Source organism: Lepus europaeus, chromosome 16 (genome assembly GCF_033115175.1).
Source record: "Lepus europaeus isolate LE1 chromosome 16, mLepTim1.pri, whole genome shotgun sequence".
In the NCBI taxonomy this organism is placed as follows: domain Eukaryota; kingdom Metazoa; phylum Chordata; class Mammalia; order Lagomorpha; family Leporidae; genus Lepus; species Lepus europaeus.
Genome location: NC_084842.1, coordinates 51,485,184 through 51,504,486, shown reverse-complemented (window position 1 = coordinate 51,504,486; position 19,303 = coordinate 51,485,184). Strand labels below are relative to the sequence as shown.

Sequence of the window (19,303 nt, the reverse complement as noted above, 5' to 3'; positions counted from 1 at the left end):
ACATATCTGGGTTTGCTTTTACTCTTCTGACCATTTCTTTATTTTAAAATGACGACAATGTCTAAAGGATGAACATCAAATTCTTCAGTCTCATCAAATTCATTCACCTCTGCAATCTCATTGGCAATTAAATAGAACAACAAGAAAAGCAAACAATCTCCCTTCTCCACTTCCCTCACACCCCCTAAAAAGACTCCAAAACGTGGCTGGCATGTTGCTACTTGTTATGTACCCCAAGGCGATTAGTTTAAATATGAACCTTCCACATCTTGATCGGCCATTAGGCAGGTCTGATTGTCTGAATTTTCCTCTGGAAACTGACTGCAGTCTGTGTCTTCAGGCCACTGCAGGCCTACGATGAGAAGAGCAGACTCGCAACGTTCCTTGGAGTGCTCACACAGCGTTCTGTACGAGTAGGAAAGACAAAACATTAGAAGCCACAACAGCCACAGCTGAGATACCTGTTCCAAATGCACACAGGGTTTTAACTCCAGATAAGCGTGGTCCATGTGTATGCAGGGTGTGTGCGTACAAATATACAGATTCACAAAGATGAGAAGGATCTTCACCCAGACAATATGTCCCAACAACGCCCTTTCACTCAGAGCAACCTCACTGCAGAAAGAGAAATGGGGATCTCCCAGGAACAGAATTCTTTCTCCTCTTTGCTTTTCTCATTCTGTCTTCTGTCTTTCTGAACCAATTAACATATTATATTTGCAGTAAGATACAAGTTTTCAGGGTCAGTATCGTGGCACAGCAGGTTAAGCCACCACTTGCTACACTGACTCCAATAATGGAGCACAGGTTCAAGACCCAGCTGCTCTGCTTCTGATCCAGCTTCCTGCTAATTATCCTAAGGAAACAACGAAGATGGTTCAAGTGCTTGAGCCCATGCTGCCCATGTGGTAGACATGAATGGAATTCTTCGTTCTTAGCCTCAGTCTGACCCAGCCCCAGCCACTGCAACACCTGGGGAGTGAACCAGCAGATGGGAGATCTCTTTGTTTCTCCCTCTCTCACTGCCTTTCAAATGAATACATAAATCTTTAAAAATTTTGATTAAAAAACTAAAAATTCACACTGATAGACATTAAAGATGAAATATATATATATAGATAAAATTTATTTAATTATCCAAAAGAAATTCACCAAAATATTGACTGGGTAATGCTTCAGAATCAGTCTCACATTAGTCTTTTTAATCTGAAACTCAAGCCCTGAAATGATAAACTTATCTAGCTGTATATTTGCACTTAGAGCAAATATTGCATTAGAAAAAATTTTATGCAAATAATGAAATCAAATGTAAGGATTTTTTAAAGGTTACTAATTGTAATCATCACTGTCAGCAAAAGTGAAATAAGATTTAGAGATAACTTTTTAACATAAAATTGGTAGGAGTTATATTAATGATAATTTATGACAATTTTTCATAATTATCACTACATAAGCCAACATTATATCTTATTCAATTTTGTATAATTTGTTCCATTTCCTAGGACATTTGACATTTTATAGTTTCCTCACTATGGATGCTCTTACATTGCCAGTCATTTGAAATCCAGCATGTAATTTATTGTTTGCCCATCTGTCCACTCTATTAATATTATTGCTTTTTCTTAAAGCTCTAAGTGACTCCTGCTCCCAGCATATGGTTTCTATACTTATCACTCACATTTAGGCAGCACATCTGTATATGGCCCCCCGATGGAAAACAGCACCACAGAGCAGTGCACGCCTCTGTGGAAGTCATCTTTGTGTGGAAATTCCCTGACCACATCCTCTAACACGTGGCACAGAAGAGGGACGTGGCTACTAAGCACCTGTGTCTCTGTGCCATTCTTATAGCTGAGTGGCCACAGGACTTGCCACAGATCAGAGAACTTTTACATCTAAGTACACTCATTGAATCTCACAACTCAACCCAACTACCATTACTATCCTTTACAAACCAAGACTGAGAGAGAATAAAAAATTTGTCTTAAGGCTACTCATCAGCTTACTCAAATCTTTATCCTAGAACTCCTATTTCTTTACCTACTAATCATTTGTTAAATACAACAAATGTTTACATCCAAACTTAACTAGGTCTTCATCCTCTTAGTTCTTCAAGATACGGATACTTCAGGAAGCCCCATCTTATTACCTGCAAGGGGGGATACGTTGGCCTGAATTCTCATCACACTTGGGTACCAAAATTGTGCAAGCAAAGAACATGAGGTATTTGTAGCAATTGGTTTGAACAAGCGCAGGGAAGAGAGAGGACTCCCAGCTGATCGATGCTTCCTTCTGGGTCCTGTGGCCAAGGTAATTTGGAAGATTTGTTTGATTGTAGGGCAAATTCATGCAGAGTTCCAGCGTGATTGGTTCACATTGACCTAACCACAAAAACAAATACATTTATTGTTAAAATTTCACATGTAGAAACAACTTCTTTAAACTTTACAAACCATAAGTCTATTTTATTTTCTTTCATGAAAGTAATTAGGACTAGAATACAAGAAATATAACATTTTTCTATGTATACATAAAAGTTGCTTACTAAAGTGCAACCTCATTGCCTATGACTCACCCATCAACCGAATCTCTGCGGCAATGAATTCTATCTCCCGGATGTACCCTGTATTTTAAGAATTGTTTGTCTTTGTGCACCCTTCTTGTAATCATCCCCTTAACTGGGGGCACGGTTCGAGCTGCCAGCACCTGCTAGTGGCAGCAATCTTGTCTCAGCCTCCCCATCATGCTTACTCCTCCCTGGCACAGAAGACTCAGCCTAAGTACCTCTCCCAGGAAACCTTCTTGGCCACTCTCCACACTCCTCCACCCAGGATGAGTCTCCTCTGAATGCCAATGCAGCACAGTCCCGTCCCATCATTTCCTCCATGTACTCTGCTTGTATGTGTTACTTACCAGCCTCTCCCACATCATTTTGAGATTTTTGAGAAATCAGTGTTACTTCTTCATCTCAGTCTACACTAGCATGGTTCCAGACTGAGGAAAGTAAAAGACAAAGAAAAATGTGCAAGGAACTTTCCTCAGCCTACTCATGTCAAAAAATAATAGAGTCCCTGATACTGAAATATTTCATAATCTTGATAGCAAAAAAGACACTGGTGATGATAGCTATATTATAATGCAAACAGGCCAGGAGAAAGTTCATTGTGGTCTATTTGTGCCACTCCAAGCCAATTCTTATGTTGAAACCCTAATCCCTGGTGTGTGGAGCCTTTAAGAGGTAATTAGCTTTAGATGAGGTCTAGAAGAAGGTAGAGGCGCCCCCTATGGGATCAGCATCCTTACAACAAAGAGTCTAGGGCTCTCACTCTCTGCCGTGTGAAGATGCTATAAGTGGACAGCTGTCTGCAAACCAGGGAGTGAGCCCTCACCAGAAACCAAACCTGCCAGCACCTTGATCTTGGGCCTCCAGCATTTAGAATTATGAGAAATAAACAGTTGTATTTAAGTCTCCCAGTCTGTGGCATTTTGTTGTCACAGTCTGAACTTGCTAAGGCAGTGGTACTGATTGCAACGCTGGGAACCCAAAGAGACGAGGGCAAACAGAAAGGACTTCCGAAGGCTTCTGAGGGTAAATGAGGCTTGGATAGGTTTGGGAGGGGCCTGTGGTAGAGGGGCTCGGTGTTTCCTCCTGGCTCACGGCAGATGCGACACATTTCCTGAGATCTGAGAGCCAAGCAAGCCAGTAGCTTGGTAAAACTGGCCAAAGCTGACTGAAGACTCCATGCCTTGTTAAGAGCAGTCATTCAAATGAAACGTTATTATGTGACTAAGAGGTAGTAATGCAAGCAAACCGATGAGAAATAAGGACTGAGGTAAAGCATTAAAACAGTTTAGACCAGCCGGCGCCGCGGCTCAGTAGGCTAATCCTCCGCCTTGCGGCGCTGGCACACCGGGTTCTAGTCCCACTTGGGGCACCGATCCTGTCCCGGTTGCCCCTCTTCCAGGCCAGCTCTCTGCTGTGGCCAGGGAGTGCAGTGGAGGACGGCCCAAGTCCTTGGGCCCTGCACCCCATGGGAGACCAGGAGAAGCACCTGGCTCCTGCCATCGGAACAGCGCGGTGCGCCGGCCACAGTGCGCCTACCGCGGTGGCCATTGGAGGGTGAACCAGCGGCAAAAGGAAGATCTTTCTCTCTGTCTCCCTCTACTGTCCACTCTGTCAAAAAAAAAAAAAAAGAAAAAAAAGAAAAGAAAAAAAAAAAAACACAGTTGAGACCACTTCTTAATTAGAACAACCGAAGGCTTTGCAGGTATTATCTTTATAAGGAGCCTGACACTGGCCAGATGAAAAAGGTTATGGATGAAGTACAGAGTACAGGGTTGGAGAGAGGTGACAGAGGAAGCAGAAAGGGGATTCACTTCTTCAAGGGGAGTGTTACCTTTGCATCTCCCTAGAATTCATATGGTGAAATTCTAACTCCCCATGTGATCACGTTAGGCAGTGGAGCCTTTGTGGGGATGGGGCGATTCTCTCTGCCCCCATGAATGGGATTTGTGCCCTTGTAAAGGGGACAGAGGGTCCCCTGAATCCCCTTCTCCCATGTGAGGATAGAAAGGTGTGCCATCTGAAAGCCAGAGGAGAGTTAACACCAGAACCTGACCATGCTGGAAACCTGGACTTCGAGCTCTGAGAAGAGGCCGGCGACATGGCATGTGGGTTAAGCAGTTATTGGCTCAAACACCAGTTTGAGTCCCAGCAGCCCTGCTTCAGATCCATTGCCTATGTGCCTAGAACGACAGTCCGGCCCAGCCGCAGCTCTAGTCATTGTGGCCATCTGGGGAGTGAACCAAAGAATGAAAGAATCATATTCTCATTCTTGCTCTCTGTTTTGCAAATCAGTACATTTTTTAAAGAAAAATGATAAATAACCTTTTGTTTATAGCCCCTTAAGCTATTTTAACTTGTTATAGAAGCCAAAATTAAAACAAGGAGTAAAATTTAAACATTTTCAGATTTCAAACAAGGCATATTTCTCGTAAATAATACAAAGGGGCAGATGTGTGACATAGCAGCTGAATTACCACTTGGGATCCCACCTCCCATATCAGAGTGCCTGGATCAAGTCCCATCTACTCTGCTTCTGCATACCCTGGATGGCAGCAGGTGACAGCTCCAGTGTGTGAGTCCCTGCCACCCATGTGGGAAACCCAGATTGAGTCTGGGTCTCAGCCTGGCCCAGCCCTAGTGGTCACAAACATCTGTGGGATGCAAACAGCATGTGGAAGATTTCTCTAATAAAGTGAAAAATAAATATCTTTAAAAATACAAAGAAATATATAGATAAAATGCTAATTATCTCTCTACTCCCCTTTCTCTCAGCTTTCCTCAAAGTCAAGTAAGGGTTTAAACCCATAAGAGTACCTCAAAACATTAATGGAAATGCAATTAAACAATGTTTATTTAGTGTGAAAAATTTTGAAGTCAATGCATAATTTTTCATGGGACACATTTTCCATGAACTTTTTGAAGGTGCTTTGTACAAATACACATTTAGACAGATCTGTGTTTGCTTTCAGCAAAGAAGAACTATATAGTTCCTGCTTTCAGTTTTATTCCTTATTTACCACGACCCTCCCTCTTATAATTCAGTAGATCCAGTTCTAACTCTATACTGTTTTCCCAAGTTCTTCCACGTAGGTTTACACAAGTGAGATCATTCATAGTCTTTTTTTGTCTTATACATGCCTTCCCTTTCTCTCCCCCTTTCTTATCAAGTGTTCACCATTTTATTGTTACATCTCATTTAGTTAATAGAGTGATTCACATGCATAATTCTTCTCTTTTTTGATATATGGAGAAAGTTTCACTTTTGGTTTGAGAGAAGACAAAACTTAAGTGATTCAGAGCCAAGAGAAATGAAAGGGTTAAGTAAGAATCACATACTATTTAGGAGATCTTTATTGAATGTTGTAAGGTTGACAGGATCTTGTGTCTTATTCCTCAATAAGGCTTTTGTTACAGAGTTCTAAGCAAGATAAACTCTCAAGATAGCTGCCAGCCTCAAATTCTATGATTTCTAATATTAATAGTTTTTCTGTTTTTAGTAGACTCACTCATGAGTTTATTTACAACAGCCACTAGAGGGCGATCGTGTCACAAATGTGAGGAAGTTTAAATACTACGAGGAACTAAAAATGTGAGGAAGTTTAAATACTACAAGGAACTATCCAAGCTCCATACAGTGCCTACTTGTGTTCTGAACAGAGATGCAGATTAACAAATATCTATTAAAAATAACGGTCCTATGGAATCTCAGTGTTATTTCACCTTTCAAACTCTGAGGCAAGATTTTTAGAAATTTTTCTAATTTCAAAATGAAAATGAGACTGCTAAGTACATGTCATATCTTCGTCAAGATGTACTACTGTGAAGTCACTAGAAATCATACATTAATGCTGGTCATTTACATTAAAATGCCACTTTTCAAAGTCTGCATATATAATATTAAAGGATTCATCTTTTTAAATGCCAAACCTATTGTAATATTTTTTAAAAGTTTAATGAGTATTATAAGATGAACATTCTGTAACTAACACTCTGAGTAAGAAACTGGACTTTGCCAGAAATCTCTATCTCAACCTTTCCCTTTGGGGACAAAAGAACTAATGGGTTTCACAGTGATAACTTCTTTGTTCTTCTTTACATGTGTATCATCTCCTATATTTTAAAATTGTCTGTTTTAAAATTATTTGAAAAGGAGACAGGCAGATCTTTTCTTAATGCTTATTAATTTTCTTCTACTTGAAAAGTTAGAGAGGGAGGGAGGGAGGAAGGAAAAAGGGAGACGTATGGAGAGAGAGAGAAAGATCTTCCACCTGCTGTTTCACTCCTCAAATGTTCACAAAGGAAAAAGCTGGGCCAGGCCAAACCTAGGAACCCAGAACTCCATCTGGGCTCCCACTTGGGAAGCAGGGACACAAGCAGCCAGGGGTCACCCTTCACTCTCCATCACCCCCATGCACCCCAACAAGAAGGTGGATCAGAAGCAGAGCAGTCAGGACTGAACCAAGACACTGACTTGGCAACCCAACCAGTTGTGCCACAGCACCAGACCCAAAGTGTCTTGTCTTTTTTTTTTTTTTTTTAAGACTTATTTGTAAGTCAGAGGTACACAGAGAGATCTTCCATCCACTGGTTCATTTCCCAGTTGGCCACAATGGCTGGAGCTGGGCCGATCCGAAGACAGGAGCTTCTTCCAGGTCTCCTACATGTGTGCAGGGGCCCAAGGACCTGGGCCATCTTCTACTGCTTTCCCAGGCCATAGCAGAGAGCTGGGTTGGAAGTGAAGCAGCTGGGACTTGAACCAGTGCTCACTGGGATGCTGGCACTGTAAGTGGCGGCTTTACATGCTATGCTACAGCACCAGCTCCTCCCACAGCGGCCTTAATTGTAGTGGCCAGACTAACATCTCCTGATATCTCCTATGGGAAAGTACCCACTCTGATAAGGGAGGAGGGCTGGCTATTGGGCTCTCAGCTAAACAACTGTTGGGTGTCCAAGGCCTTGAGCTTCTCACTCACTCTTTTAACCTCCCAGCTTCCCCTAGCCTTTGTGTAAGAAGTGATCGCCTCTTACAGACTGGGAACCTTCAGAACCGCTTCAAAAGTTCCTGCTCCAAGCTGGAGACAAGGCAAAAAATCAAATGATTCTAAGTGGAAAAACTGAGTATGATGTGAAAATAACCGCCAGGAGGAAGAAACTGCTCTAGCCATCAGTCTCTGTGTACTTATCTGTATTTTTATTAGACAGGGAGAGATCTTCCAGCCATGGTTCACTCCTCAAACGCCTGCAGGGTGGGGCCAGGGTGAGGCCAGGAGCCTAGGACTCAACCAGACTCTCCCGCAGTTGTAGCAGTGACCCAAGGATCTGAGAACATATGTGGCCTCCCAGGGTGCACATTAGCTGGGAGTTGGATGGGAGGTGGCAAAGCCAGGCCTTCAACCAGGCACTCTGATAAGCGATGTGGTGACCCAAGCACCAACCAAACTGCAGGCCAAATCCTGCCCTGCGGAAAGCTAATTAAGGGAAAGGCACCTGCTCACACCATTCAGGCCGTTACGTTATCACTTAAAGTAACACAGCAGTTCCAAAACAATTCTACAAAGTGCCTAGAAAGGTGAAAATAAATTGTAATAAAAGAACAGACTGTCAAAGTTTGATGTGACTATTTTGATCAACTCCACATTTGCGTCTTAGATAAAGTTTCCATTTTTGAAGCTGTGTTTTTAAAAATGGAAGAACGAGAGCATCCTGCCTGCAGATGTAGCCAAAAAATATATAGGAGCTGATGTTGATTTGAAAGTGATGGTAATGATATTAAGCCATGTGGATTTATAACCCACTTGCAATGACACATTTGTTTCTGATTTAAGTTAATTAAGACCAGTTTGTTTCTTTTCTGCTACCACATGCAACCTCTAAAAGAAAAAAGGCAAACAGACTTTTCTGGAGGGGTTCCAGCCTAGAGTATTTTAACGTCAATGAAGAAGAAAAGAGCCAAATGCATATCCTGCGGCAGTGATTAGATTTGTCAGCTGCGGTACTCACTACAGTTATTCAAATTGGTGTTCAGGTCACAGAGTGCGCTCCCACCACATGAATCAAGGCAGGGATTGTAGAGGCATCCTTCGTCTCCTTCTTGACATGGAGGCTGACCTACAGAGGGGAAAAGGTACGTTGGCTTTCATCACCTGTAAATTCCTTACACCAAGATCTAAAGGATCAAGAATGTCCGGTGCGGCTGAGGAATGACACAACATTAATTTCCTTCCAATTTCTCCAAATATATTGAACATGTGTTGAATACGTGCTTTCTGGATCAATTTTCCTGGCAACTAAATACAATCCAGTTATTGCAAAAGGATTCCATAGGAATGAAGAAATAAAAGACAACCCACACTAAAAAACAGATGGCTGTTGCTTTTAATGGAAAAAACAATAGTGCTTCTACATGAATGTCTACACTTGATCACAAAACAAAATTCAAGTGATTTGTGGCACAGAGACCAATAAAGATCTGACATTCTGAATATTAAATAACATGAAGACTCAACTATACAGACATTTAGTCTTCCCTCTAAGGAAAATACTTTTCCTAATAATAAATACAGCATCAACACAAATACAATGAGGATACTTTATCACACTACAAGTCTTATGCAGCTGTTATCCATGATCTCCCTATGTCCTTGGAAACTATCATCAGCCTAACTGTGATGACCCAAGAACTGGGTTTCTTGTTTCCAAATGAATGACAGGAGTAATGTCAGCCCCTGCCCTAATGGCTTTTCCTTAAGGTAACTAGAGAGGAAACTGCTGTTCCCGTTGATTTCCTGCTCATTTGTAGACTAAATGGGAAAGGTAATAAATTATTGCCCGTTCTCTTTCTAGCTCTCCCCCCACGATGGCCAATTACTTTCAGACATGTCATCCAGAATTTAGAGAACCTTGCAAGACACACTTAAATATAAATGATAGTATGTGCCTTTATGTAATCACTCTTAGCCTACAATTCTCAGACAATGACTGTTATATTAGAATCTTGTTCCTTTCCAGTACCTTGTGCATCACAACTTTGTAGAAGAGAGATGTCAACCTTTTCAAGCTGGCAAGGCCCACTTTCAAAACTCCAGACAAATCTAAATGATTTCCATGGGTTGAGGCTCTTAAGGAAATTTTACCACATGCATTCATTATTTCAGCAAATATTAAGTGGCTACTCCATGACAAGTCAATGTGACACACTGGGCAATGGGTATTAAAAGATTAAAAAGGTCTGACTCCCCTGAGAAGCAGCTTGCTCTCCACTAGGGATACCATAATGAATGAAGCATTACTATGATATAGTGTGATCATTGCTTTACTGAAGATACACAGGAGGGGACATCAACAAGTTTGTGAAAAATGGAACTAAAAGATGTTCATTCTCATTCATAACAAATTTTTGAAATCATATCTATGAGAGGTCTTCAAAAAGTTCATGGAAATACGTATTATGAAAAGCCTAAGCATGGATTTCTTTTTTATTTTTTTTTATTTATTTTTTTGGACAGGCAGAGTTAGACAGTGAGAGAGACAGAGGGAAAGGTCTTCCTTTTCTGTTGGTTCACCCCCCAAATGACTGCTAAGGCCAGCACGCTGCGCTGATCTGAGGCCAGGAACCAGGTGCTTCTTCCTGGTCTCCCATGCGGATGCAGGGCCCAAGCACTTGGGCCATCCTCCACTGCCTTCCCCGGGCCACAGGAGAGAGCTGGCCTGGAAGAGGAACAACCGGGACAGAATCCGGCACCCCAACTGGGACTAGAACCCAGGGTGCTGGTGCCGCAGATGGAGGATTAGCCTAGTGATCCGCGGCACTGGCTAGGATTTTTTTTTTTAAAGATTTTATTTATTTATTTAAGAGGTAGAGTTTCAGACAGTGAGAGGGAGAGACAGAGAGAAAGGTCTTCCGTTCACTCCCCAGATGGCTACAACGGCAGGAGCTGAGCCAATCCAAAGCCAGGAGCCAGGTGCTTCTTCCCGGTCTCCCACGTGGGTATAGGGGCCCAAGGACTTGGACCATCTTCTACTTCTTTCCCAGGCCATAGCAGGGAGCTAGATTGGAAGTGGAGCAGCTGGGGCTAGAACCGGTTCCCATATGGGATGCCAGCACCACAGGTAGAGGATTAACATACTGCACCACAGCGCCGGCCCCATAAGCATGGATTTCAAAGAAATTTTATATCTAAACAAACAAATTTCTATTTCAGTTCTGTTTCTTTTTTTTTTTCCCCAGCCCTATGCCTTAGAATCAGAGTAGGCAGGAGGGGAGTTTCTCAAATGAGTGTTCCAGTCAGATATGGTAAGTTGTAGTGGGAGAGGAGCCTGGGTTTCCGCATCATAAAAGTAGCCCATTCAAAGACCTAGGGAAGGTAGGTACACAGGCTAAAGTCACTGGAGCTTCAGCCACTGGGAAGGAAAGGAAGGGAGACCAGAAAGGTGAGCAGAGACAGAGCCTGGAGAGTTTTAAAGGCCTAATGCTGCAACAGCATGTGAAAACTGAGGAGAAGTGGGCCCACTTCCCTCCTAGCTGTATCCATCAGCACAAGTGTACAATCCACGTTGAGAGTCCTTATATTGTACCATGTTCCCCTTCATCCCCAGCTCTTCCATCACAATAGCCTTCTTTCAGTACTGCAAACATTCCTTGCTCCTTCCCACCTGAGGACTCTTGGCCAAGCTGTACCTTACATCTGAAATGCTTTTGCATACCTCATTGTAGTTGTTAATTCCGTAATTCTGCAGATCTGAGATCCAGCACCTCTTCCTCACGGAAGCTTTGTCTCAAGCCCTCTACCAGGGTGTGCATGCCCTAGATGGCAACAGAGCATCCTGGATTGTCCCTCACAGCCTGTGTTCCTTCATGGTTAGAGACAGACTGGCATAACTATTTTCAGCATTCCTATCTCCCCCAGGAGCCTACTGCTCATTAGCAAGTTGGCTTGGCACTGAATTTCCAGTGAATGGCCACATATAGGCACCACATATATTTTAAGGCAAATTCTTTAGAGTCAATAATATAAAGGCACAAAAATTTACTTTTTCAGCTATTTTGCAATAGGGCTTTCTTACACCTCCTATGTATAAGGACATAATCTACAAATCCTGCCATTTCATAGTGAAGAATCCAAAATTAATTTGGATTATACAGGAAGAATACAATTATATAGAAACAACTTGATCCAGAGGGAGGTGTTTGCCTGATATGCATGCATTAACTCATGGCTCATAAAGGATTTCCTTCTGACCTTTATTTTTTTAAGGATTTATTTGAAAGGCAGAGCTAGAGACAGAGAAAGATCTTCCATCTGCTGGTTCACTCCCCAGATGGCTGAAGCAGCCAGGACTGGGCAAGCTGGAAGCCAGGAGCCAAGAGCTCCTTCCAAGTCTCTCACATGGGCAGCAGGGGCCCAAACATCTGGGCCATCTTCCATTGCTTTTCACAGGGAGCTTAATCAGAAGTGGAGCAACCAGGACACAAACTGGTGCCCTTATGGGATGCCGGCATTGGAGGGGGAGGCTTCACCAGCTATGCCACAATGCCAGCCCCTCCTTCCGAATTTTAAAACTGGTAAAACAAAGTTCTCTTGGTATACTGTTTTTATGTAATAAATCTGTGGTTTAAAATGCTCTGCTTGGGGCCTGTGCTGTGGCTAATAGGCTAAGCCTCTGCCTGCAGTGCCAGCATCCATATAGGTGCTGATTGGTGTCTCTGCTGATCCTCTTCCAATTCAGATCTCTGCTGATGGCCTGGGAAAGCCATAGAAGATGGCCCAAGTGTTTGGACCCCTGCACCCATGTGGGAGACCTGAAAGAAGCTTCTGGCTTCAGATCAGCCCAGCTCCAGCCACTGGAGGAGTGAACCAGCAGGTGGAAGACCTTTCTCTTTGTTTTTCCCTCTCTGTCTGTAACTCTACCTCCCAAATCAATAAATAAAAATAATAAAATAATTTAAAAAGAATAAAATGCTCTCTCTTTAGGTGTTGGATGCTTTTTCATCAGTTATTCTAGCGATCAGCTTTGATGACAAAATTGATCTACAAATGACCTGTGGCATTAACTGAGAATGAATCTGTGCACTCTAAGAAATGCTTCAACAAAATGATCATGAAATAATGGCTAACATGTTTCAAATTCTTACCATGTGCCAACTCTAAGAAGTAGTGAACATTATTCTGAGTTCACAGTCACAGAAAATTGAGCATAGAGGGGTGAAATTACTTGCCTGATGTCAACCAGACGAGTACCAGAGCCAGGGCTCAAACCCAGAGTGCAGAGCTACAACAACCACATTCTTAACAATCAGGCGATGCCTGCACCACACAGACAAATTGAGTAGTGGTTAAGCCCAGGGCTCTGGCTCCCAGTCCTTCATGGAACAGCTGGTACTCAATTGGGAGCTTAAGGCAGTGTGTGCAACTTTCTTTTCTGACACTGGCCCATTTCAAAAACCAACTTCTTTCATTTTCTGAGTTTCACACACAGATCTCACACAGCTTTTCTAATGTATGTAAGTTCACTGCTTGCTAATGTGAGGCATTAAACCACTGCTCTGAACATGGTTATTTGAGGAAGCTTTTACATTTAATTTCAGAATCCAATTCCACCTCACTGGAACCTATTCACATTTCATTGGCTGCTGTACACTTAACTTTTCTCTTTACTCTGGCTTTCCCCATAAAACAGTTAACTGAATCCAACCACAGTGTTTCGGAGTTTCCCTCCCCTCTTTGCTCTAAGGTACGGTTTGACAGCATCTATTGCTTGAGAATTGTATTTCCCACAAGAAAGGGTTTCCTGGCTGACCAAAGCTGTAAGAACCACTGAGTTAGGCGATATGGAATTATTTATGGGGGAATCCCATTTCAGCATTAGATAACCTCAGACATTTTGCTTTGTCCCCAGGGAAAAGTGCACCAGTAGCAGAATGTTCCAGGGCCCCAGACACACTCACTGTAACTGCAGTTCTCCTCGTCACTCCCATCCTTACAGTCCTCGTCTCCATCACACTGGAAACTGCTGGGGATGCACTGTCCACTGCTGCATTCCACCAGACCCTGGCTGTGACAGGCTAGGAAAGAGTAACATTCACTTGACGTGTTAATTACCCTCTCGGGCTGCAGACTGTATACATGATTCCCACGTACCAGGCATCACCAAGAAATGAAATGTAGTGCACACCCTAATGAACACATCTTTCGTCTTTTAATTTGAAACATTTGTGGAATGGAAATTTTTCTTAATTTTTCCTCCCTTTTTAAGTGTATTCACTTTTTATTAACTTTTAAGAATTGCATGATGGTTTTTAATGATGGTAGTAGTGATACCACTAACAGTAAAGACTACAGTTCATAAAGGGCCTCAATGGCCAGAGATCGCCAAGATACAGCGTCTGTGATCTCACTGTCCTTATTTTACAGGTGAGGAAACCTGACGTTTAGAGACTTAGTGCCTCTCCAAACTCACATGGCTCTTAGGAGGCAGGGGCAGAAAGCAAATGCAAGCTTTTCTGACTTTAAGCCCAAACATTTCATTCTCTATCTGCCTGACCTAATGACCCAGTGAAATACGCGGGAAACAACTCACATAGTTCCTACCACTTAAATTAATTAACGTTTTGGTTCAAAGTTTGTGTATTGCATCTGATACTTGAGAGGGATTTGAGGGAGCTATTAACCTATAGGTTCCCTAAACTGTGTACCTACTGTGTTTTAGAACATCAGAAACCCACAGATCATGTGACCTTAGTCTTCACTGAATTTGTATCTAGTATTAAGACCTCCTTTTCTTGAGTCAAAGTTCAACACCAGAAATGTCATACTTGAGTGTTATTTCCTGCTCTGCTGTCATCCATCTGGGTAAAGTCCCCTGTGTCCACTGCTTTCTCTGAGCAAATACTTGGGTGATATTCTACTTCAGTTCAGGGAAGGGAGATGCTAGGCACTGGACTCATATGTACAATGCTTATGACATTTCTTGTATCAAAAAACAACGTAATCCACATTTCCATCTTTGCCTCAATTTTTTAGCTCATTAAATATTTAATCTCATGTACAATTGGCCCTGAGTCTTAGTTTCACAAAGTATCTGGGAAGAGAAAACTTCCTGAATTAAACATGTACCATTGTCTTTCGTGTCATTATTTCCAAAACAATGCAGAATAATCGCTGTTTCCATAGCGCTTACATTGTATTCATTGTTTAAAGTAATCTAGAGGGGCCGGCACTGTGGCATAGCAGGTAAAGCTGCCACCCACAGTGCTGGCATCCCGTATGGGTGCCAGTTCCCATCCCGGCTGCTCCACTTCTGATCCAGATCTCTGAGATGGCCTGGGAAAGCAGTGGAAGATGGCCCAAGTTCTCAGTCTCCTGCACCTGTGTGAGAGACCCAAAAGAAGCTCCTGGCTCCTGGCTTTGGATCAGCTCAGCTCCAGCCGTTGTGGCCATCTGGGCAGTGAAGCAGTGGATGGAGGACCTCTCTTTCTCTGCCTCTGCCTCTCTGTAACTCTGCCTTTCAAATAAATAAATAAATCTTTTTTAAAAAGTAATCTGGAGGTGATTTACAGTGGATAGGAAGATGTGCTTAGGTCACACACACTGTGTCATTTTACATCGAAGCTTGAGCATCCACAGATTATGGTACTCACAGGGAGTCCTGAAACCAAGTCCTCACAGATACTGAGGGACAATTGAGTATCAACTGTTCTACTTTTATTAGATGGCAAAAGATGAAATAAAAATTCAGTTTATTCAAATATGCATGAAATACGCCTCAACTCTTTCAGGTCAACTGTGCTCCCTTTTCATCTATAACTGCTATTTTTAAATTATTTTTATTATTACCTAGCAGACAACATTTTCTTGGCGAGCACAGTGGTTAATAGCCATACTTCTCATTAATTGGTTGAGGAACAGCTACCTGAGGATTTTCACTCACCCAGAAACAAAACAGGCTATAACATAATTACTATCACACATTTTTGGTGTGACAAAGTGAGCATTAAAGGCTCTCCTCTGACATCCCCCCCACCCCGTTCTCTCCCCACAGGGCCCTGACAATGTGTCTGGCAGATCCTGCAGAGAACCTTGGCCACACCAAGAGCCCCAGTCTCCGAGAGCAGCATCACTTTTGCCAAGTCACAGATGCACAGAGGGACACACTTGGAGTAATGAGACAAAAACACAAACACCTGCTTGGCCACATCAGATCAATTAAGCTCAGAGTTTCGGAGTGGAGATGTGGCATCAACCACAGTACATTGCTGTTATCATTATCATGTTATTCAATTATTGTCGATTATCATCACAGGCCAGAACCAAAGTACTACACAACAAGCTCGCCCTTTGAATGCTATCTAGAAAAGAACCTTGGGCATAATCCTCCCCCATGAGACACAAAACAGTCAGGAAAATAAGCAAAATGAGAAACCCGGGGACACTCACAGCAATTGGCCTCATCAGACTTGTCCACGCAGTCATGGTCACCATCACAGACCCACTCAACCGCAATGCAGCGCCCATCCCCACAGCGATGCTCTTTCGTGGGGTGGCAATCTGGAGAAAAGGAAAAGCCACAGGATGTAGAGAATCAGCAGGACCGACGCTTGGAGCTATATGGCCCCACCCAGCAGTTCCAGTTGAACATTCTGTTTCCATTGTCTGGCCCACAGAAAATGCCACCTCCTTCTAAGCACGGTCCCCACTGTGAGAAGACTTGCCTGCTTTTCAGATGAATGGCAATGCCCCAGCTGCCTAGGAGCCAGACTTTGCTCTTTCTGCTGCCATCCTTTGTTTTCCTTAGTCTTTGTGGTCTTTCCTCCACGTTTACACTGACTCAGATAAATAGAACTTGTGTTTCACAGGTGGATAGCTGATTCAATGTGTTGGTGACAGCTTCCGTGTTTCTAAGAATCATGAGTTGCCCCTCTGGTAATTGGAAAGGTAATATATTCTCATGTCATTTCTCCTGAAGCTAAACTTGGTTCTTTTAATTGGACTATCTTAATTTATAGCTCATATTTGAAAGAGTTTCTAGAGAAGCAGTGTAAACTAGTCATATTATTTATGATTCTTTTAGACTGGCTGTAAGCTCCGTCTCAATCTACATATTCCAGGGTTAGGAGGCACTAACTGTTAAGTTTCCTGTCACAGAGGGCAGAATCACAGGCTGCTTTGCCAGGAGAAATGGTGTAACCTGAATATAAAAAGCCCTTTAAGAGAAGCATTGGACTCATGAGTAACAGACTCAATAATGAGAAAGTATCACAAATCATCATTAACAGAGCCACTGACATCAAGGACTCCTGAAGGGACATAGATCTGGAAGAGTATTTTTGGAGAAGTAAGATGAGGTATGGGAGTGCCTGGTTCGAGTCCTGGCTGCTTTGCTTCCAATCCAGTTTCCTGCTAATACACAGCCTGAGGCACAGCAGGTGGTGGCTCAAGTACTTGACTGAGATGGAGCGACAGCAGCCATCCTGGCAGTCTCAAACTTCATGATATCCTTCTAGCACCAAAGGCATTTTACTGAGTGACTAAGATCACTCTTTCCCACACACTAACCATCCCCTCCGTTCACTCCACCAACTCATTTAGCTCCCAAACCCACTCCCACCAAGACCCCACTCACTTTCCAGTTAGTTCATTGATAAAAGGAAAAGTTGGATTAAATGATCTCAACTATACATTGTGAGGTATAATTGCTACAATTCTCCCCATCCTTTGTCTCCAGACAAGTCAGTCCCAGAAGATAACCCACATCTGTCTGGTCACCCACGGGATGTTTGTACATCCGAACATTTTTCAGTATATGCATGGGTGCAGTGAGGGGCAGCAGGACGGGGCTCCCAGGAACTACCAAGTTTCCTAACACGAAGCTATCTGATCTGAGCCATTGCTCTAGTCATACACCTCATGCATTCCCAAGCTTCAAGATTCTCTCACATTGAACACCGTCACACATCCTCATCCCAGCCTGCCTTTTAATTCATATTGTGAAGCTCCTCTGTCAACCAGTACGATACTCCCTAAAAAATAAACAGCTAATCACAAAGCCAAAAAGGTAAATGAGAAGAAGGAACGTTTCTGATTTTAATTCACAAGATGACATTTAAAGTTGAAAATGGCTCTGTTAAAGGCCAGTTTCTTCTGGAAAATGACAAGAACAGCATTTTTAGATAAAACACATGGGTGGCCCTATCCCTAGGGGTAGCTACTGCACAAATAAGGAAAGGATATCTGGTTACATACACCAAGGGGGTCAGGTGCAAACACTGTATCTGAAGGCAAAATTTGGCTCACAAGCTCAAAATCAAAACATAAGCCACTGGCTTTAACCCATGGAGAAACAGAACACTTAAGAGAAGAAAAACACACAAGCATGTTAACAACTTTTGCGCATCCATCCATGGCAGTTCTTTATCATTTCCTTTGTATGACTATTTACCAGGGCTGAGCAAACCCCCTCCCTCCATGAAACAAGGCAGACTGGACATGTGGCATAGTGATTAATATGCCTGTCAAGATGCCCATGTCCTACAGTGTGCATGTATTTGGTTCCTGGCTCCACTCCTGATTACAGCTTCCTGCTGAGTGCGCCCTGGGAGGAAACATGTGATTGCTCAAGTAGTTAGATCCCTGTCACCCACAAGGGAGAGCTGGATTAAGTTCCCAATTCCCAGCTCTGGTCTGGCCTAACCCCAGGCATCTGGGGTTTCTCTCTCCATCTATCTCTCCCTCCCATCCTCTCTCATTTCTCTGTCACTCAAATATTTTAAAAAGACATCACACATCTTGCAATTCAACCCACATGTACTATTAACCATGAGCTACAAGTTACTGGTTATAAGTTTCCATGCTTTTTAAATTAAAACCTTAATAATGCAACTTACCACAGTTTTGCTCATCACTCAGGTCCCCACAGTCATCATATCCATCACACACAAGGCTGTGATTAAGGCACTTGCCTGTGTGGCAGTGAAACTGGTCCTCGCTGCAGTCTTTAAGAGAAGAGAAGCCACCACGTGTCACTGACGCAGTTCAAGATGTCACAGCAGCACTCAAACAAAGCCGGTCACGAGAGGGAAACTGTAAAGGTAATCTGGTCCATATCTGCAGGCTGTGGCACAGAGACCCAGTGACTTGCCCAAGTCTAACAAGTTACTGCGCAAGCAGGCCTGGGGCCAGCTGTTCTCAAGCCAAGTGTTTTGATCACTTTTACCCGACTTCCACTTTAGGGCGCCTGGGAGCTCACGCTCATTCAGAATGAATGTTTCCCTGCAGAGGATGAGTAGCTCTTTCCTTTAAAGTCTAGGCTTGTCAATGGTAAGTTTAACAATGGAGCAAATGGCATTCAGATTACAGAGCTGCTACTTCCACTCACATAAACACGACTGCTGATGTCAGTTGAGTGTTTCATAACACGATCCTCAATTAGGGATTATGCTAAGACTGCAGTGGCAAGATAGGAATAAGTGATATGTGATCGCAGGAGGCTGATGGTTTACCACTGAAATAAATAGCATTCAAGGAGCCAGTTCTCAATTTTAATAAAAAGACAGTGCTTGTACCTGAGAAAACTAGAACTCCCATCCCAGTTCTGTCATCTACTAGCTATGGGACTTATAATTTGTCATTCAGCTCTAATGTGCATCAATCTATGAGATTAGGATAAAATCAGCCACTTAATAGGCTTTATAAGAACAGCTGGATGAAATCAATTCAGAAATCAAGACATTTCAAATGGGAG

At 42.8% G+C, this 19,303-nt stretch overlaps 1 protein-coding gene across 4 annotated transcripts in view; it reads right to left on the bottom strand.

The window, feature by feature from the left end:
- The window catches only part of CORIN (corin, serine peptidase), a 330,706-nt gene that overhangs the window by 61,227 nt on the left and 250,176 nt on the right, over positions 1 to 19,303 (bottom strand). For all 4 annotated transcript variants that reach the window (XM_062213544.1, XM_062213543.1, XM_062213542.1 and 1 more), the window contains exons 7-12: positions 18,447 to 18,554; positions 16,000 to 16,110; positions 13,512 to 13,628; positions 8,567 to 8,674; positions 2,150 to 2,381; positions 260 to 405 (exon numbers count right to left, since the gene is read on the bottom strand). In XM_062213544.1, coding sequence (XP_062069528.1) covers positions 260 to 405; positions 2,150 to 2,381; positions 8,567 to 8,674; positions 13,512 to 13,628; positions 16,000 to 16,110; positions 18,447 to 18,554 — 822 coding nt within the window. The remainder of the gene's footprint in view (positions 1 to 259; positions 406 to 2,149; positions 2,382 to 8,566; positions 8,675 to 13,511; positions 13,629 to 15,999; positions 16,111 to 18,446; positions 18,555 to 19,303) is intronic.